Source organism: Colias croceus, chromosome Z (assembly GCF_905220415.1).
Source record: "Colias croceus chromosome Z, ilColCroc2.1".
NCBI lineage: Eukaryota > Metazoa > Arthropoda > Insecta > Lepidoptera > Pieridae > Colias > Colias croceus.
Window position 1 is genome coordinate 11,555,784 of NC_059568.1, and position 21,375 is coordinate 11,577,158.

The 21,375-nt window shown below is 31.4% G+C and overlaps 1 protein-coding gene across 1 annotated transcript; it reads left to right on the forward strand.

Annotated features, from left to right (window-relative positions):
- Positions 1 to 3,488: 3,488 nt before the first annotated feature.
- LOC123705277 (sterol regulatory element-binding protein cleavage-activating protein) lies at positions 3,489 to 19,372 on the forward strand. The gene is made up of 22 exons (XM_045653993.1): positions 3,489 to 3,824; positions 4,012 to 4,133; positions 4,461 to 4,568; positions 5,316 to 5,424; positions 6,192 to 6,378; positions 8,784 to 8,929; positions 9,207 to 10,379; positions 10,617 to 10,825; positions 12,006 to 12,159; positions 12,494 to 12,587; positions 13,106 to 13,266; positions 13,649 to 13,734; positions 13,830 to 13,864; positions 14,030 to 14,157; positions 14,574 to 14,904; positions 15,205 to 15,391; positions 15,712 to 15,819; positions 16,029 to 16,138; positions 16,415 to 16,562; positions 16,942 to 17,087; positions 17,483 to 17,603; positions 17,845 to 19,372. Exons 1-22 carry the CDS (start codon positions 3,706 to 3,708, stop codon positions 17,973 to 17,975), a joined length of 4,113 nt encoding a protein of 1,370 aa, XP_045509949.1. The 5' UTR covers positions 3,489 to 3,705; the 3' UTR covers positions 17,976 to 19,372.
- The last annotated feature ends 2,003 nt before the right edge of the window (positions 19,373 to 21,375 follow it).

Here is a 21,375-nt window from a genome sequence, read left to right on the forward strand (position 1 = left end):
GGCGAAAGAACGAAATTGAATATTAAATGAAATAATTTATGCCATATTTATCATTTTGCAAACGAACAGTCTCACCTCGTTAAAGGTAACTGCTTAATGCTAAAAAATTCTGAATTATATAAATTAATATCTATTCTTTTGATTATTCTTTTTAAAGACTTTCGATGCAGTGGCGTCGGCTCAATAAGTTAAACTGCTCTATTGTGTTGAGATAGACTAGAATTTTCACCTAGTGATGTAAACTAGAACAATGGCTACTAAACTCAACAGTAAAATCGAATTACACAGAGTAGTTGACTAAGACAACATTCATGCAGGTGCAACTTGTATGTGGCGGGTTAAAATGTCCGTAAATCACGGGATCACGCTTGACATGCAATCCCGTCGACGTCACTATCAGCTTTTAAAAACAGATTTGCTTTGGGACATTTTCGTTATCATGGATAACGGACAGGCTATTTTTGATCCTACATGTATTACATACGTTACATACACAAATAAATTATATATCGATGTATTTTTACGTATGCAGCGTAATACGATGAAAACCGAAATGCGCAGATAATTTCTTTGATTTATGTTGATGATTTATTAATATGGAAGTATTATAAAGTTAATTCAGAAGTGGGTATAACTATGAACAATAATTGAAGTATAAGAAGAGGCTAGTAAGATATAATGTTGGTTAATTTCCTAAAGCAAGAACAGTGAACACCCTTGACCCTTCGCGACCGCATGCTAAACAATTTACATACTAAACATTATCATCATGATCAGTCTATTTTGGTTTCCCCTATAGTATATACAGGCCTCGTCTTAAAATTCAGACCAAAATCAAACAAAGTCTTATTATTTTTCAAAACTAGCTGTAAATTATGAAACATTATGATAAGCTCTACTCAACTATAATGTTATGATTTGTAGATATAACGTTTTGTGGCGAAGTCAGAATTTAAACTCAAAGAAAAACATTGTGGGCTACTTAGAACATTGTAAAGTAAAAAATAGATTGAAAAATTAAATAAATTAGCGGGCAGGTAAAGGTGCGGGCAGGGAGGGGAGATCTTCGTTAAGGTTTAATTAAATCGTCCTCAGCAGCCTCTCGCGTTTTAATTCCACCGTTATTAACGCTGTTAAAAAGTGAGCGCATCGAATAAAGAAAGCTATGGAGTTGCAAATGCTTACTACTTTATAAAACAAAGCCGTTTCCCCACTGTCTGTATATATCTATGCATGCTTAGATCTTTAAAACTAAGCATTAAGCAATTGATTTTAATGCAGTTTTTAATAGTGCAGTGCTGCCCATGTAGACCTGGTCAGGTTGCTGGTAAATAATAATAAATCATTTGATTAGTAATACACCTTTTTGTACAAAAATAATAATATATAGATACTGGCTGCTTAGGTACCACAGCACTAGCACGCCGTCCGCGCAATTGTTTTATTTTTTAGGTGTTTGAAATATTTTAAAGTTTTAGGCAGTAAGATATCTAACTAAAAAGCTATAATCAAAAAAATCATCAAAATCCGTTTTGCCGTTTTGATTTATTGGTGTAACTGACACGTCTTTCAAAATTTTTCTCATAACCATGTCCTTTGTCTGTAACATATTTTAAACACAAAAACCTCTCCACAAGTTTTGTTTCGTACGTCGGACGAGTGGCCGCGGCTTTTCCGCAGAGAGCTCCAGCGATAAGATGACACTCCCCAGGCCGCCCGAATCTTACCAACTGTTTGCTATTTAATAATACGCTTAAGTGTTGTTTCTAAAGACATCCCCGGCTAAGTACTAATTTGTCAGATCTTGAAACATTTCGACGAACAAATTAAATGGTGGATAATCAAGCTATTTTTGCGAGGCCACTTTAATCTGCGACACTTAATGACATTTTAATACTTCTATATTATCTTGAAAGTGATTACTATTATATAATTTATGGCAATAGAAATGATATAGACTTGATATAGAAGAATAGTCACCTATTACAGATGAAGTAACTAAAGAAAAGAAGAAGATACCTAAGTAGATAATGTGCGAATTCCGCTTTGAAAAAAAAAAACGCTTAAGCAACAAGTTGCAACAGCATGCAGCGATTGCACACTCCTTAAGGTACAAGTCCGAGACGGGCCGCAGACCGCAAGGCGCAAACTGCAACAGCAAACTGCAAGCGACACCACTTGTTTCTATGAACATCTATGAATCGCCGCGCGTTGCGTCTGCAGGCAGCAGTGTCGCCGCGCTTGGAATCAATTTAATAGATGTTCATAGAAACAAGTGCTGTCGCTTGCAGTTTACGGTTGCAGTTTGCGGTCTGCGGCCCGTCTCGGACTTGTACCTTAAAAGATAAATTTAACAAATGACTAAAGCGCCTAAATTTTTTTGGGAATAAAGGTGAGTTAAGACCCAAATTCTAAAAAAAATAAAATATGTAAGTATGTACCTAAAATCTAGATATAACGTGAAACACATATTCATTGACTACATACTAACCCAGTCACATTATAATAAAAAATGGATGAGGATTAATATACTGAATTAGTTCAAGTTTCATTTTGGGCTTCAAGCGTGGTTCCCTTATTCCAACTGCGCGCTCACCGCCTCTATCGTAAAAACTGATTCAATTTGTCGAAATTATAAACTTTTCAATCTTTTCTGAGATCGGGAGAATTCTTCATCTAGTACTTATTATTATTATATATTACACGTGAAAAACTGTTTTTTGATTAGGTATTTAGCCCGCAGCCTTGCATAATTATCAAACTAAAAGGAGAACTTTGTTTTGTAATTGGACCTTGCTTAATAGAGATTTCGACGAGTCACCAAAGCGACAAAGCCTAATGCGCTAGGCAAAAACTTGATTTTAAAAAACTTATTTGTTTGTAGACATACTCTTGGGGTCTTATAATATATCGAAATTGAATTGGGTCATAATTACTATATTGTTCATAATATCAAGGTAAAAGTCACTTACCAAGTAACTAGTTACTTTTCATTAATGAATATATCATATTATGTCCAATATTTAACCTCCTTATAATATCTTCCTCATCACTTTCAAATTTAATAACTTTTTCATGAGTACCTATCCAAAGTTTTTATTGTTTACCTGAATTTGGTAATTGGTGTAACTCAAAAAGGGCGCGTTAGTCGATGACATTTTTTAATTTTTTTATTCATCTGACATCTATAGAATGAAAGCAAAGGCTCACAGCTAAACAGCCTTGTCTGTTTAGAAATAAATATACATTACATTAAACAAACAAATATAATGGGAGTAAATTTTTAGTAATATCTAAAAAGAAAGTTTTTTACTAAAGATCTTTAATGTTATTTTGTGATTATACCACAGATTATACAGTGTATAAGTTAGTTCAAGATTTCATTAGCAGTTTGTACTCTGTGGCAATACCCGGAATATGCACAAGTGTCAAATGTCAAAATTGCGTGGTTGCTTTGATCAACTTTGATGACTGATGTAACAGTGCACAGTACTGAGCATAGCGGTATATTCATGCATGATGCACTTTATTCAAGTAATCGTTCTTATTACGGCGGGACATGCAAACATCTATAATATTAAGTGCAATATAATTACAAAATGTTTCTCAAACGTTGTCAGTGATGTGAATGTTCGTGCAATGGTTTCTTAAAGTTCTCTTTTGAAACACGCAGTTTCTCGGACTTATAATTAACATATATCAACAATGACTGGATCCACTTTACCCGAAAGGGTAGCCCAAATATATTACACCTATGGGCTCTTCTGCTCATCATATCCAATAACAGCGATATCATTGGCGCTTTCTATTGTTTTGTTATGCTGGTAAGTATTCTTGTATTCAATGCAATGCATTCAGGAGAGGTCATTGCCATTCCTATTCAGTTCCAATAACTTTATTGTCAACATAACAATGAATGTAAGATTGTACGATGAATTGTCTGTAATAGAAAAATGGACTGACATACTATAGATTTGTAAATAGTTTCTGTATTATTCTTTTACTTTTCAGCTATCCTCTGCTTAATGTACCTCTACCTGGTAATATACCTACAGTTGTAAATGTGCCTTTTAGTGTAAATGATAAACATTTAGCAAATGTGGAATGTGCGACCAAACCATGTTTACATCCAAGTAAGTTCAAATAAGTTTATTTTCTTATGTATTATATTATGTTTTTGAACTATATGTAGAGCCATGATATACATTTTCTGCCCTGTACCTGTCAAAACTTATTGTTGTATTATTTTTACAAACAAAATGCAGCAAATTTTGTTTACATAACTAAAGAAAAGTATGAGTTTGGATCAATATTATATTTCACACATGTTTTTAATAGTTTTTTAATTGTATAAAATAACATAATCAAACTAATAATAATACAAGAATGTGTCGCATAGTCTATAAAATCATTTCTTAGTTGTGTTATCCGGGCTCTAATATTACTTTATTTTGTTTCAGAAAATTTTGTACATTTAGAATATTTACATAATGAAACTCAAAAACTTCCATATGTATGGGTTAAAGATAAGCCGCTTCTCTATATTCATCAAATTATAATGAGGATAGGTATATTTGTTTTTAATTGTACAATAATTTATTTATATTTATCCTGCTTATCAATCAGTTGCTTATAAATACAAGCACTTTATAAACAGATACATCTAATAATCATATTTTTTATTACTATTATTTTAAAACTAGCTGTGCTCAGCGGTTTCCACCCGCATTGCTACGCTCCTGCTGGTCTTAGCATGATGAAGTAATATAGCCTATAGTTTTCCTCGATATCTTACACTAAAAGACTGTTTCAAATGACTGAGATTTGCGCGTTCAAACAAACAAACTCTTTAGCTTTAATATATTAGTATAGATATGAACTGCTTTGATGAAAATATTTATTTCTGAATAAAAGGAAAATACCATGCAATTCCCAACAGAAAAAATTTTGCCTGAATTAACATGAGACACAAAAAACGTAGTCCTACTCAGAAAAGATGTACTTTCTAATATTGAGAGATTTTTAAAATTATTAAATTTGTGTTGAATTAATTTGTGTATTATAAACTACAAAAAATTTATCTTCATAATATTTATTTAAAGATAAAAATTTGTATAGAAGTAGACAAAAAGTGTGCTTTAAATTTTTACTTAACTGTGTGCTGTATCTTCCTTTTAAGTTACTATCTATCATCTCAAATGCATAAACTCAAAACTCAATCAAATATCTAGCAACTAGTCTTTGTTAAGAAGCTATTGCTATATATAGCTATCTATCTTTGAATACCTAGTTATTATGCTGTTTTTGGCTACTAGGTGTATCACCATGGAACAATAATCTGAAAATGTGGGATGCGTTTCGTGCTCCCTTACAAGAAGTGTTCAGGTTGCTTGAGGCTGTGAGAAACCATGAAAATCCTGAAACGTAAGTCATTCTTACCTTAAAATGTTGTATTTATGCTACATGTGCGATTTTTTTCTAAGTATTATGTAAGAAAGACTTCTATAATAAAATTGATGAAAACAGTGTTGTAATTGTGTTTTGGTCTATGTGAAATATTTGTTAAGTACTCGAATTTCCAAATTTTTACAACAAATCCGTAGCTAATTTATGTTCTATTTTCTTCCTGAAACTGAAGCAAATTGCGATTGTACAAAATTTTTGACTGCTATGCGATGGTGCAATTATTATACTATTTATGTGGATTAAATTGATTATTATATATTCTCATATTATTTTATACCATGTGTGTAATTTTTCAAAATATATATGAACATCTATTAGAAATATTATTACTATGTATATGTAAAGATTTCTTTGAAATTAATGAATCCAATCAATTGTCTATTGTTATCTTTAAATGACCCATAACCGAGTCAATAGTACACAAGACAAAATTACTAAGTAATTACATAACAAATAATAACAATCACTTAAATCTTAATTTCAAATAAAAATTGATCTAGTAGTTTGAAAAAGTTTAAAAAAAGATAGAATTGCTAGTTTAACAATAATTTATTTGAATTTATATTTTTTGGTTTTTATGACATTCAAATGCTTTTTATAAATATAAATTTATAAAGAATAGAAAAAATTCGATCACGAGGCGGGACTCGATGCGGGTTCGAGTCCCGCCTCGTGATCGAATTTTTTCTATTCTTTATAAATTTATATTAATAATTTATTTGCAGAAAGGACACACTTTTGCAGCATTGTTATCAGATAGAGGCAATCAAAAAGTCCAATAGTAAAGCGAGTGTGGACCGAGTCCTTCCGGAATATAGTTGCCTTTTGTTGTCACCGGCAAACTTGTGGCAGCAGAACCTGCAGTCATTCTCTCTTGATGCAAATATTGTCAATACAGTTCATAATTACCAGGTGAAGTAATACTGTTATGTTTCTGAGGTATTATTTTTCTATAGCTATCTTTGCATGCTAGTGTATATTTAGATGAACTAATGGTACTTATATTTGTTTATAATTGGGGTGAAAGTGTAGAGAATTGCACAAAGAAATCATAAACTAAATGAAAATTCAATACTCCTATAAAATATTATATTCTTATCGAGCTTCTTTTTTATAATTGAATTATGAGAATTTAAATTAAAATTTGCTATTTTTCTATTTTTTTTATATTAATTCTTTGTAGTTTCTTGTGTGTAAAGAAAGTAATTCAGTAAAAATTACATACACATATATACATAATTTACAAGTATAAACTCACAACAGAATGTTTTTTATGTTTTAAAGTATAAAGTACAAAAAAAAAAATACAAAAAAATCTCAATTTATATTATTTATCATATAAAAGCCATCTTGAACTGTACAATGTATATATAGTAGATACTTACTTCTAAAAATTAAAAATTATAATGACCATTTTTCTGTCCTATAGTTTTCTTCAACATGAGAATATGGCTCTACTCTCTACTTATTTGAATATTTGTTTTATTGGTGTTATATTCATTAGATACCTATATGATGTTCTGCATTATTTAGGTCATGTCAATGACAGTATAATTATAGTACACAGCACAGGTTATAAGTTCGTTTATTGTCCTTATATGTTAACAATTAACATTCTCGATTTATTTGGTATTTAGAATCCTGTTACATTGAGACTGCATCTTTATCAAAAAAGATATTAAACAAATATTTCGCAAACGTATTATTCAAAAGGTAAAGCAAAAAAAAAAAAAAAACATTGGACCTATCATCTTTATGTATCAGTGCTATTTTTCCTGTAAATGTATTTCAATGTAAAAAGAAATCAATTATAAATTTTGTAAATGCTACTTAGCATTGATTAAATTTCCATAACAAATTTTATTTATCTTCTGCTACTAAACCTGTTTACGTATCCAAATTATAAGGCGTTTATTTTCAAATAGCTAAAGTAATACAAATTGCTTCAAGTGCCTTGATATTGAACCAATTTTACACTCACGTGGTGCATGAAGACGCATTTATAGCAATGTCCTGACATAGGGTTCCTACCCTGAAACGTGAGGAGAGCCCTAACATGAACTCTCAAAATTCTCAGTAGTAATCGATTTTATCAATTTACTTTACCTTAATAAATAACGACTGTTATTTTATAGAAAGTTCTAGTAACGTCAGAAATAGTTTCTATCATTTTTTAAGCTGTGCTTTGAATATCCTTGTATTTCTAGTCTACATCACGGAAAAACCGAACCTACCTACTTTTTCTATTACAAATAAATATTGAATAAAGTATAGCTTGACGGTGCACTCATATTAATTACGAGTTAGTTAGATAAAATGCGTCTAGTGCACGTATTAATTTATGCTTTAAGTTTAAGAGAATGGAAAAATATGCCGAGTGTTATCAAAGTGAATAATTATTGTCCAATACAGAGCGCCGAAATAGAAAACCATTCAGTCTTATCGACTAATTTGTTTAGTCGAGAACATTAGGAGCCAATGTTCACTGTTATCTATACTCGGAGATAGATACACCATCCACAAAAAATCATTTTTAATACGGAAACTATTTTTAGCAAAAGAAATCTCCTTTATATCAAACGATTTTATTGCACGAGGTTGTAGTGCACACCCTTGGTTGCATGCATATAATTGGCAAAAATGATCGGCCATATTCACTTCTGAGAATATCAACCACAAGTGAATAACTAGCAACTGGTATTATTTTCCCAGGTCAATAAAATATGTGAATTGATATTACATAAAAAAATATCACTACCTACTGTAAAAAGTTGTGTTGCACAACAAAAACAGGGTCTCTATAGTTTCTCTACCAATTATCCTGATGATTCATTATTCGCTTAAAGATAAGTTGAATTTAATCAAGATAGTGGAGATAAAACATATTCTCTGTATATTTCCATTTAATTTGTGGTTATCCCTATAAAGATTAGCCGAAATTTGTAACCTAAAATATTTTGTAGATTTTCGTTGTAATTCACCTGATTGCCATTATCGTAGCGTTATCATATTTAGAAGTCGTTTAAACATGAATAACTTTGTATTTAATTAATTACACTTCGCCGCTTACATATTTTTATTACTATGCACGATTAAGCTGATTAGGTTTTTTGTAGATTTTCTTTGTGAGTTCTCTCAGCATAAGAACCATTCACTTGGATTAATATAGAAAATGTATTCCTTTAAATGGAGCAAAATACATAAAAACGTAAATTTATTTCTCAACAAGTAATGTAGTTAAAGGAATTATGGGGTGTTAATGTATCTAAGTCTCATATTCCGCAAAATTATATTATTAATTAGGTTTTTTATTCTAGAATATTCTAAAAGGCAAGGCTTCTATCTCAGAAATGGCATTCGGTATGCATCTCCGAGACACTGGCATAAAGCGATACCCGCTGAGGGCTCGGCCACGCGTTCTACAGTATGCCGTTACAATATTTTATGAAAGTGCAGATCAAAGGTTTGTTGAGTAAAAAGGTATTCCTGTAATAAATTATAAAATTGTAATTATTGTAAAATTATAATCGTATTAAGATTTCAGCTCGATTTGCATTGTTTGCTATTATTATTTATTAACGAAAACATATTAAACTTTACGCTTCAAGACAGAAAACTAACTTCACTTATCAATGCTTTTACATATTTATCAACAAATAATGTGTTCAAAAATCGTTCGATGTCAGTTGAATTATCAGTTATTATTGAATTGTTTATCTGTATTGTTATTATTATTCCAGATTCATTAATACTCTTACGAAGAAGTTGAAAGACATGTATCCGTTGTATCAAGAAACACCGTACACACACGCGCAAGAAGCCACTCTGATTTATTATCCAGGACAGTTTAACTACCACGAATTAGTCCCGTTACTCATATCACTTGTTGGGATATTTTTGTACGTTTATTTTTCTGTAAGAAAAATCGAGTTCATCAAATCAAAATTGGGCTTAGCGGCGTGTTCCGTAGTCACTATTGCGGGCAGTTTATCAATGTCTATGGGAATATGCTTCTATTTCGGATTCTCTCTGAGCCTACAAGGTAAAGAGATTTTCCCCTATCTAGTCATAATCGTCGGCCTCGAGAATATTTTGGTACTGACAAAAAGTGTGACGTCAACAGACTCAAGATTAGATGTTAAAATTCGTTTAGCTCAAGGTCTCAGCAAGGAGGGATGGTCGATCACAAAAAACTTACTCACAGAAATAACAATTTTAACAGTGAGCTTATTCACGTTCGTGCCTTTCATTCAAGAATTTTCAATTTACATGATCGTCAGTCTCATCTCGGATTATTTAGTGCAAATGATGTTTTTCGCTCCTATACTCGGTATAGACGTGAGTCGAATGGAATATTTGCCCGAGCAGAACAATAAGTTACATTTAAAAGAATATTTCAGTTCGAGCTACGCTTTGAACTGGCGATACAGTAATGGATACGACGATCATAGTTTATCTCCTCAAAGAATGACAAAGTCGAAGTCGCATCCAAGATTAAATGGATTGGCGCAAAATAGTCCTACAGATGTTGTTGCGAAAAGGAATTCTAGTCCCGGAACGCCGGACAACCGCGTTCCAAAAAGGATTCGTTTAGTCAATATGTGGGCAAGAACGAGATTTTTCCAGAGAGCCTTCATGGTATGGATGCTCGTGTGGATATCAATGATTGTTTACAATTCTGGAATCGTAGAGTACTTCATAACAAATGTTGATAAAGATACATCTACAGAGAGAAACAAAAGCGCCGATAATGTAACACCTAGAACGAATCTGTACATGAATTATAACAATAGTGGTCGGCATCCATTGGTATTCTCGCCTCTGCTGGATGTCATCGAGGGTGAGAAGAGTGTAGTCGATGAAAATGATACTATATATCTGAAACATTCCTCACATTCCCGGCCCTGGTCTAGGTGAGTTTTAGATAATAATAATAACAGATCTTTATTTGTAGTATGTCCGAATCAACGCATTAGCCATAAATGACAATTAAATCAGCAGAAATTTAAATAGTCCGATACATTGTAGAGATTGTTGAGCAAATAGTTTTGTCTTAAAGGACCGAGTCTAAAAAAAAAGGCCAGAAAATGCTATGACGATTTTATAGAATTGTACTATTTATGTTATTATAATTTTCCATATAATTTTAGGCTCACCCCCTATCACTGGTCGGCAATACTGTCTCAATACAACGAGACACTAGCCGGTAAATACGTGGTGGTACTACCACCGTTACTTGTGAGTCACCGGGTGAGCCCAGAAGTGGCGGCGGGTGTGAGACACCCGGACGAGCGGGACCCGCCACCGTTACGATGGCAAGCGTTGGCTGCTGCTTTAGACCCTATCGATATTTTACCTGGTGAGTGCTTGCGGGTCATTTTAATAGTAGTATTAGCGCCGTTATGCTGCCAAGCGTTGGCTTCTGCTTTAGACCCTATGATATATTACCTGGTGAGTGCTTGCGGGTCATTTTAATAGTAGTATTAGCGCCGTTATGCTGCCAAGCGTTGGCTTCTGCTTTAGACCCTATGATATATTACCTGGTGAGTGCTTGCGGGTCATTTTAATAGTAGTATTAGCGCCGTTATACTGCCAAGCGTTGGCTGCTGCTTTAGACCCTATGATATATTACCTGGTGAGTGCTTGCGGGTCATTTTAATAGTAGTATTAGCGCCGTTATACTGCCAAGCGTTGGCTGCTGCTTTAGACCCTATGATATATTACCTGGTGAGTGCTTGCGGGTCATTTTAATAGTAGTATTAGAGCCGTTATGCTGCCAAGCGTTGGCTGCTGCTTTAGACCCTATCGATATTTTAGCCGGTAAGTGTTCTGGGGTATATTCTAGCCTAATAGAAGTTGGTCATTATATCTGTTTGTTGTTGGTATGCAGGGTTTGATTAGGAATAAAAATTATCATTTTCAAATTACTATCTGTTTGCGAAATCTTATCAATATTATAGAAAAACAATAAACAAATATTACAAAAATATGTATGTGTATTTACAGTTATCCATTAAAATTATATCGCTTTATAGCAATAATTGAATTAATAATAATTATACGTGCGAACTTTACGTATAATTATAATATTTTCTAGATATAAAAACAAAATAGTAATTTATTGTTATTCGTCTTAAATATTTCACCCCTAAATTATTAGGATTATTAGGATTTCAATGTCACACAGCCTATATTATATTCAGAGAGCTTCATGAAACACTATAGTTGTTCTTAGTATAAGATCTATTGCACAATGCTATAATATAAACGCGCTTCTAGACTAGATTTAAAATAAAGGATTTGATTCAATATTGCATTCGTTGTAAGTTGTTGCTCTGGATGCACGCGTGTTTTGCGGGAGCGTTATAGTTAAGATCAAGGAATAGTAATATTTTTTTGGTACGACAATTTATTATAAATATTTTGTATTTATATTATTTGCTTAAAAATAATTCCCATTTAAAAAACTGTATGTTTGTTCAGTGGGTATTTAATTATTTTTAAACAAATTCCCGCTTATTTTTCTGTTTTTTCTTTAGAATTTGACTTGATCGAGGGCAAAGGGCAACAACAATGGGGTAAAGGATCCGAGATACCAATCTATCCGACAACACCTATGGAAATTCTGTTATTGACGATACTGTGCTCAATTAGTATAGCTGTTATTGCATATATGATGGTTGTTCTTTACAGGTAAGTTGTTTTTATATGAGCTACGTTATGCGGATGGTATTTAGTGTTAATTTATTTTTCAGTTAATTTTTTATAGATCCAAATCTATAAATATCCTAAAATGTTGATTCTAATTGGTAAATGCAATTGAATTAAATTAGGTTTACCTTTAAAATAAGTTTTTTTATAGTATGCACTTATTTACAGTAATATGTGAATAATAGAATTAATAGAATCACAACAATAACTGCAACATAGACAACATCGCAGTATGAATAGGAGTTATCAGTGTCCTTGTCTATTTGCATTAGAAAAAGAAAAATACATAGGTGTTTATAACTAGCTTTATGTTTAGGTGTATCTGCTCCCGCCACTACGCAGAATGGCGCGCCTCTTGGAGTGAAGACGACGAATACAGAAAAATAATTGCGAAACAACCTGCCGTACAAGTATTTATTTTTTTATTATTATTATTTTTAACGTTGTTATTCATTTGTTACAAGAATGTCTTCTTAAAAAGTTCAATTGTTGCGTAAACAGTTTTATTTGCATTCATAGTGTAATTGACATTGAAGAATAATAATAATTTAGAAAATTCTTTATTGAAATGAGTAATTGTAATTAGAGTACAATAAGATTTCTAGCTCATTTACATAATATTATTGTTTATTCTTTCTGCGTAGTAATTGTTTTAGTTAACGAGTGGTGTAATTCTTAATAAATAGATTTACATTATAAGATTTAAATGTTCACAAAAATGTAATATCTAAAAAAGTTCTCATAAATAATTTAACTTTTAGTTCCTTAACAATGCTTTATGACAATTGTACACAAAAGATATCAAATTCCAATTTAACTACTTATTTAATAAACAAATTATTACATTCCACAATTGCCAATAATTCATAAATATAATACCAATGTATTTTTTTTTCTTTTTTTATTTAATTTTCCCGCCTTTTTCCAGTTGGTCATGGAAGCGGTGCCCTTAGTAGTAGCGGGCCATAGTCAAGAGGTGGAATGTCTAGTCACAGATGGGGAAAAAATTGTGAGCTCGTGCCTACAGGGCAATATTAAAGTGTGGGACTCGCTCAATGGTGAAATTATAACCAATATTGATCGTAGTGCGTGAGTATTTGTTTTTATATTATTAAACACTTAGTAGGTGGTTTTGTATGTGATGATAAGGTTTTTAGTTGTGCAAAAAATTAATTAAATTCTGTTTATATCTGTATCTCAAATGAATAAGTAATGAAACGCAATTAGAATTCATAATGCAATATATAAAATTAAAACATATTTACAATTATTGTACTTAATATTATATTTCTACTACATTCGTGATTGAAAATAAGCAACTATATTCCTAATTTAAAGTGTAATATATGCCTATGCATATGTTTATTAAAAGTACAGTAATTATATTTATCAGTTGTCTAATTTCCATAGTACATGCATGTTTTAATATTGATTGGCTCATTTATGATGATTGTATTTTTATCCTTACCAGCTATTTCAAATTAGAAATGGAAATGTACGATAAAGCAAATAACAAGAAGATTGTGGAAAATACTGAATTCCATCCTGTAATACAAGGTAAATTAGGGTTTTCGTTTATCTTATATATTATTTTACGCCTATTATCAAGTATTGTAAATAGTCATTTATGTATCTTTTTCTTATAATTTCAGAATCACATGATATAGACATTATACAAAGGCCTGAGGTGTGTATTTTTTTTATCTCTTTAAATGTAATTTTTATTATCAATTTATTTTTTTTAATAACTCAGGCCCCGGAACCACAGACACAATAGAAAATCTATTGTGTCTGGGACCGATCGGGTCGCTTGGGGCTCTATGGATGAATTAATTATTTTATTTCTTTATAGGTACGATTACGAAAAGGTGTTTTGAATAATCACCTAAGTCGCTTACAATTTCAATCAAATAAACGAAATCCATCGCTGTGTCTGTCAGTCGCTGAAAATACCAAATATAATTTTGCTAAGACATATAGGTAAGGAATTCAATGTTTTCAATAATGTATTATAAAAAGTTCGCAGGTTGAATATAATAATTGCATCTTTGTAATTTAAAAAGAAAATTAAAGACTAAACTTCTGTTCCTATTGATACAGATAATCTTTCTTTAGCTTTTAATAATATTGTAATGTTGACATGTATCCAGTCTATACATATTATAATAGATCTGTAGAAGGGTCAATTCTGTAAATTGAAAATATAAAAAAAATAAATAGCAGGGGGTGTTACTGGATCAATACCAAACCCAAATATGTGATTAATTTTTTTTTTATAAGATGTCATTATCAGAGTTACTCACGGGAAGACCGACATCCGCGCAGACGGAGTCGCGGGCGGAAGCTAGCTTATAAGAACATTGTAATGTTGACATTTTACTTTATCCCGTTCACAGAGATCTGTACTTTTCGGACGAGCACGACATGTACGAGACAAAAGAAAATCTGGACATTAATAAATGTAGTGCTAATAGGGAGTTCTGCGGTAATAACATTAAAGATAAAGTGGTCGACGAAAGTACTTATGTGAATAGTGATAAAGTGTTAAGAAATACCCATGAGTTAAGGAAAAGTGATAGTGAAGATGCTGTGACCAATTTGAATTGGAGGTCGAAACCTATGAAGGAGTCGCCGGTGTGGTGTATGGACTATTGCAATGATCTTATCATATTGGGCTGTGCGGACGGCAGGTTGGAGTTTTGGGATGCGACTTCTGGTAAATTAAAGGTAATTGATATTCTTTATGTGAAACAATAGATTGATATTTTAAAGAACTTACATCAAGTGGTACAGCTATAATTTTCTGTATGACACCGTAGTTGTGGTTCTAACTTTTTGTTTAACTCAAAACATATACTATGTGTAATGTATCTTATACCTAGCATTGTGTAGTATGGAGGAGTGTCCCCGTCGTATGGGGGTGACTATATTTATGTGTCGTCACTTAGACACTTCTTCTATAGTATAATGTCAAGTCTGAGAAGCTTAAACATCCAAAAATACACTTAAAGATATTGTTTTCCACAGTGTGTATGGTGGTGTATGGAGAAGCGTCCCAGTGGAACGGGGGTGACTCATGTCAAAGTATTGGGTGGTGGTCGACGGATATGCGTCGCCTTGTTAACGGGTCATGTGACGCTGTTCAGGTTGGATGCGTACAATGCGACGTCAGGCGCGCACGTTGATTGGCGGTTTAGTACTGCGCATCGGAGGAGTGAGTTGTGATTTTGTATTTTAGATTTTTTTGTATGGATATAAAAACTTAAAAAAAAAGTTGAGGGCTTTTACGATGGCGTCAGGTTTTTCTATATTTTGGTTTAATATAGTAATGATTTTTAAGAAAAATCAATATTTCGTTTAGTTTGAACTTTGCTGGCGATATTATTTAAAAATTGATAAATGTTACGTTTATTTCGACCAAATATAAGGAACAGTACCCGATAGCTATACTATTCCTTTTTGTCAAAATTATATGCGAATCGAAAATTTTGTTTTTTTATGTGTAGGTAGATAAATTAAATAACTTTATTACAGCACACAAGAGGACGGGGTCAGCGGATTCATTAAAATATGGGATGGAAGATCAAATGGCGCGGGGCCGGATGAGCTTTTCATATGAAGCAGAAAATAGTGACGGTGAAGGTTAGTAATGGCCTCCTTTATATTATAACTCATTAATTATTGCGAATTTTCTCCTGACCTAGTAACAATTAGACGGACAGAATTGAAACCATATATTTTTATTCAAAATAATATCACTAAAGTAATTAACTTGCAGAACAAACCTTATCATCAGTAAAATATGATTTAAAATGAATGAATTACATTTGTATTGCTATTTATTATTTTAGAAGTTGTATGCGTTCGCGTCGCACACTGCAGGCCGCATCAGCAACCAATCAATGAACTACAATCTGAAGGAGGTCGTATACTCACCGGAGGGCAAGACCATGTGCTTAAAGTAAGATTTTTCTTAATTTTTTTTGTTAGATAAATATCATTAGGAATTGAAAACCTCCTTAACTTATGAGAACGTCGATTGAAAATCTAAGAAAACCATATTTATGATTACTTAGTGAGTTTTTCTAAGCAAAAAACACTCCATAATTATATATTTGAACGTTATGTATCATTATTTATATTAGTTAATTAAATTTGAAGAGAATGGCATCAAAATACGGATGTCCTAAGAAAAAATAAGATAATGAGTAATGTTACACATTGTTTTGGTTTTCAGGTATTTTCAAGTCCGGATCTAACGCAGCTATTCACGCTGCACGGCCACTGCGGGCCCATAACAAGTTGTTTCATAGATCACGCGAATCCCACTATAGCGGGCAGTGGGTCACAAGATGGGCTGCTGTGTGTATGGGATTTACATACGGGTGAGTGTACATTTTCTAAACTGATTCGAATGGTAGATATGTTATTAAATTATTTCATAGGAGGGTATTTTATTTATCACCAAAAATAATGTACATATTTGAAATTGTGCCTGTCTTTCGTAGACGAAAAAAAAAGTGAATGCGTAAATTTTCTTATATCAACATTAGTATTCAATCTCATTGGTCAATTTTGGTATTTGATTAAGTACATATATTAAAGTAAAAATATGTAAAATATTTTTTTTTAAAAGAACTTGATATTTTTTAGTATTATAGCATTCAAATGTTTATTTTTTATAGCAATTATTAATAAAAAAAATATATATTTCCTATTTCGACATTTTGTAGGTAGTGTTAAAAACATATGACGTACTTACAGGTGCGTGTCTATACAGTATGCAAGCGCACGACGGCGCGGTGACGTCACTCACGTACACGGCCTCGTACGTGGTGTCTGCGGGCGCGGACGAACGACTCTGCATATGGGATAGATTTCAGGGGCATATGCTCAATTCTATACATATTGTGAGTCATTTATTTATTTGTTTTTGAAATGTGACTTATTTTTTTAACCGACTTCAAAAAAGGAGGTGGTTATCAATTCGGCCGGTATGTTTTTTTTTATTATGTATGTACACCGATTACTCCGAGGTTTCTGAACCGATTTACGTGATTCTTTTTTTGTTCGATGCGGGATGGTGTCGAATTGGTCCCATAAAAATTTTATTCGGATAGGCCCAGTAGTTTTTATTTTATGGGCATTTTTGCAAGTGCAAGTTTGAAGTCGGTTGTTTTTAACGCAGTTATCACTTGTTCTATTTTATAAATACTTTCGAAAATATTTTTAAAGTTATCGGATTTTTCTACGGTGTGTAGAAGGCCTTAATATTGTTTTATTTATTTATTTTTCTTTTTATCAGGGTTTAAACTACATGAGTCGTATGCTACCTTTGACTCACACTCTCTTAGTGATGGGCGATAGAAGTGGACTCACAGCCTACGATTTAAGCAGTGGAGATGTTATCCGAAGGGTTTTATTTGGTAAGATGTTTTATTATTTTGCTGTATAATTTGGAGGAAGACTCATATAAGATATAGCAGATGAAGGTAGATAATACTAAGATCTTTAATAAATGTTTCTAAATGCAATTATTTCTTATTAGAACAATTGTTATTGAATTTATACAACATTTTCGTATTTTACTTGAATAAAATGTGATATTTCGGTATACAATAACTGCAGTTATTGTACAGAATATTATCTTTTTATTTTAATCTGCAGGTCAAAGTGACGGCTGTATATTCGTACGACAAATACTCCCGCTAAAGGACGCCATAGTCTGTGACTACGCGAACCAACTACGTATCGTGCGATTCCCGCTCGTTTCAAGGTTTGATATGAAAAATGAATAAATTGTTGTTAATTAATTGATATGGCAATATATTGAATTCGAATATGGAAGAAAATGCTACGAATACGAAATAATTTCTGGATTCGCTGAGCTCAAATCTCCATACATAGTCCATTAATACTGAGTATTAATGAATCAATGAACTTTTAATTATTATTTTATAAACTGACTGTAAAAATGTATCAAGTATCCTTTATCATCCAGTGTATTATTAATGTTTTATAGAAATACGTATACCTAACAAATAGTGAGATATGTAACATTGCTTTATTTAAGTGTAATTTTATAATTCTACTAATGTCTTCATACTTGAATCTGTTTTCCATTCGTTATTTTCAAGTCCACCAATACATATTTTCTCTAAATTTCTTACATGGCAATACTGTGCCATAAGTCACAACATCTGATCATTCAGCTTTGTTTATTTTAGTTAGCGTAAGGCAATAATTTTATAGACAAGACTTCAAGTGACTTACCGTATATATGCTATATTTAATTGAATCAGATTTACAATCAATACCTACGTTACATTTTTCGCTGTGAAACTTATTGCATATTATTTTTATATAGCTACTCGAATATTCTCAACACAAACAGATAGTTATTACTATTTGATCAACATTTACATAAATTAAATATGCCTAAATAATAAACTAATTTTACAGTAAACCTTTTTTCGTTACCATTATACGCACACGATTCATATTTTAAAATGTTTTTAATTATGATTAATTTTGTCCCAAAAAAGGTGTTATTTTGTGAATGTGAAAGAAAATGTGCTAAGTGCCTATGTAATTTTACTTTCTATCTAATATCTGTTTATAATCTATTTGTTATTTTGTAAACTTCCTTCTTCCAATTTCCGAATTTATTTAATTCTTTACAAATACGAGTCCTATGTATTAACTGGAAGTAAAACTTTCAGGAATACTTTATACTTATGTTTTGAATGTCGTCACACGACTGAAATACTCCTTTTAAATTGTATGAATGTAAAACTGGCCCTATAAAAGTGTTTCGAAAAAAAATGCAATAATTTAATTTAATGATACTTACCATATCTGGCATTATTATCGGTGATGTAATTTTAAGATGAGTACATATTTCAAATATCCTATACTTTTCCATTTCCTATTATTTAAAGAATAATTACATGTTAACTATTTGTGATGTTCTATTTATTTATTTAACAATGTCTTGTAAATTATATGCTTCTACTATTGCTTAAGTTTTATTAATTTGTAAGAAAATTTGTAATCGAAATTAAGATATGTGCGTTTCAATATAGTGAGTAAGGTAAGTTATTAATTATTATTAATGATTTTGATGTGTTTTACATTTTTTTCCATGAACTATAAAATTATTGAATATTTTCCGATCATAGTAAGATAGGGTAATATTTGTAAAATCGAGTTGTTAGTATCAAATGTTAATTTTTTTTTTCATCTGACTTAGAGCTAGCGCGCACGAGCAACTTTGTCTCCGCAACTATTTTGTCTTTTCCACAAATGGGCTAGTATGAAAGTGCGCGCACGTAGCGACGCAACTCCCCATAGTGTTGATGGGAGAGACAAAATAGTTGCGGAGACAAAAGTTGCTCGTGTGCGCTGCTCTTATGAGAACAAAAATATGATGTATGTGAATTTGATATAATTGACATTGATCTGAGTGTGAAATGACAGAAGTAAGCGTAAGATTAATTTCGTGTATATTTATTCGTATCAGATAATTTAAAATATAAATTATAATTCATCTGATTCCTGGATTCTGATTATTTTTTAATAAACCAAGGTACAGAAATAAATATCTGCACATATGCAGAAAAGAGAGTAAAATTATATATAACATCATTAGGTACCTATATTATTTATTTTGTTCGGTTTATTTCTGATCTCTTTTCATTCATATAGACCCAAAGACATAGACAGAATAAAGTTTTTATAAGTATGACAAAGCTTTTAAATATTATATTTATTTGACTATTAATTGTTTTTAATTAAATCGATTTATTGATTTGGAATGTGGTTAGTTTGTTTAAGAACAGAGCCATAATCGAAAAATAATAATATAATTCATGCAAAAATCTTTCTGACTATAGTTAAATACAAAATAGTATTTTGCGACATCACAATTTTATAGAAAAATATAAGACAATTCTATTTTTGTGCAATATTTAGGTGTTTATTATTTGTAAAAGAAAATAAATAACAGTGCCATGCAAAAAAATACCGGTTATTTGCTATAATAATCGTACTTAATTGGTTATTAGCACTATTTGTGTAGTTTTATGTATATCGGAAGTAGGTACTATGTGTAAACGAATGACATTCATTCATATATTATTTTTAGAGGATTTTTGTTTCGGAAAAAATCCTTGAATTATTTGAGTTTTTATTGTTTACAATAATTCAATGTAAATGTTGTATTTTGGTGCGAAGGAATGTATTAATATTCTTCGAAGAATGTAATTTAAACAATATGTAAATAATATATGCAATACCTTTCTTTCTTTCCTTAATCCGTCCCTCTTCCCAATATATGACTTGTTTAAAATTGTTAAGGTACAATTATTGATATCCATTAATTACTTTTAGATAATGTGTTTGGTACGTATATAGGACTATAACTCATCTTAACCATAAAACTCACTTGCAATACTTTAGTTTTATCTATGATGAATATGTTAATGATAATTATTGTGACCAACGCGATCTCAACAATTTGAAATTATAAATCCATTTCAATAATCCCCTGATAAAAATGTCAATTGTTTTGAAGTGTTGCTTCCAGGGCCAGTTTTTAGTGTTGTATGCATTTTTAAATAAGCCTTTTTGTAGTTTTGTTACATAGTTGTAATAGTTTATTTAATGCTTTGTTTTATTTTAGTGGGTTGTTCTTATTTATATAACGTTCTAAGGTACGGTCTTATTTTAAGTAGATAAATCCTTTGTAATGAATATTTCTAGAAGACATTAATTTTTATACAATTAATGTAATCATTAATTTTGGGATTGCCTAGTTTGTAAAATCTTATTTATTCACACATATTCCTGCTTTCACTACCTATTTTAATAATACATTGTAAATGAAATATTTTTAATAAATGTTTTGTTATAAAAATGTTTTTACTTTAAAAATGCACCTCATCTATACCAATAATACTATTGGAGTGTCTTTTTTTTAATATTGAAATAACTGCGTTAAAAACAACCGACTTCAAACTTGCACAGACAAAAATGCTCATAAAATAAAAACTACTGGGCCTATCCGAATAAAATTTTTATGGGACCAATTCGACACCATCCCGCATCGAACAAAAAAAGTATCACGTAAATCGGTTCAGAAACCTCGGAGTAATCGGTGTACATAAATTAAAAAAAAAAAAAAAAATACCGGCCTAA

Coding starts and splice junctions, on each gene's coding strand:
- LOC123705277 (XM_045653993.1), top strand. CDS start 3,706: ATGACTGGATCCACTTTACCCGAAAGGGTAGCCCAAATATATTACACC. Junction 13,865..14,029: donor ACATTATACAAAGGCCTGAG/GTGTGTATTTTT, acceptor ATTTCTTTATAG/GTACGATTACGAAAAGGTGT. Junction 14,905..15,204: donor CGACTTCTGGTAAATTAAAG/GTAATTGATATT, acceptor TGTTTTCCACAG/TGTGTATGGTGGTGTATGGA.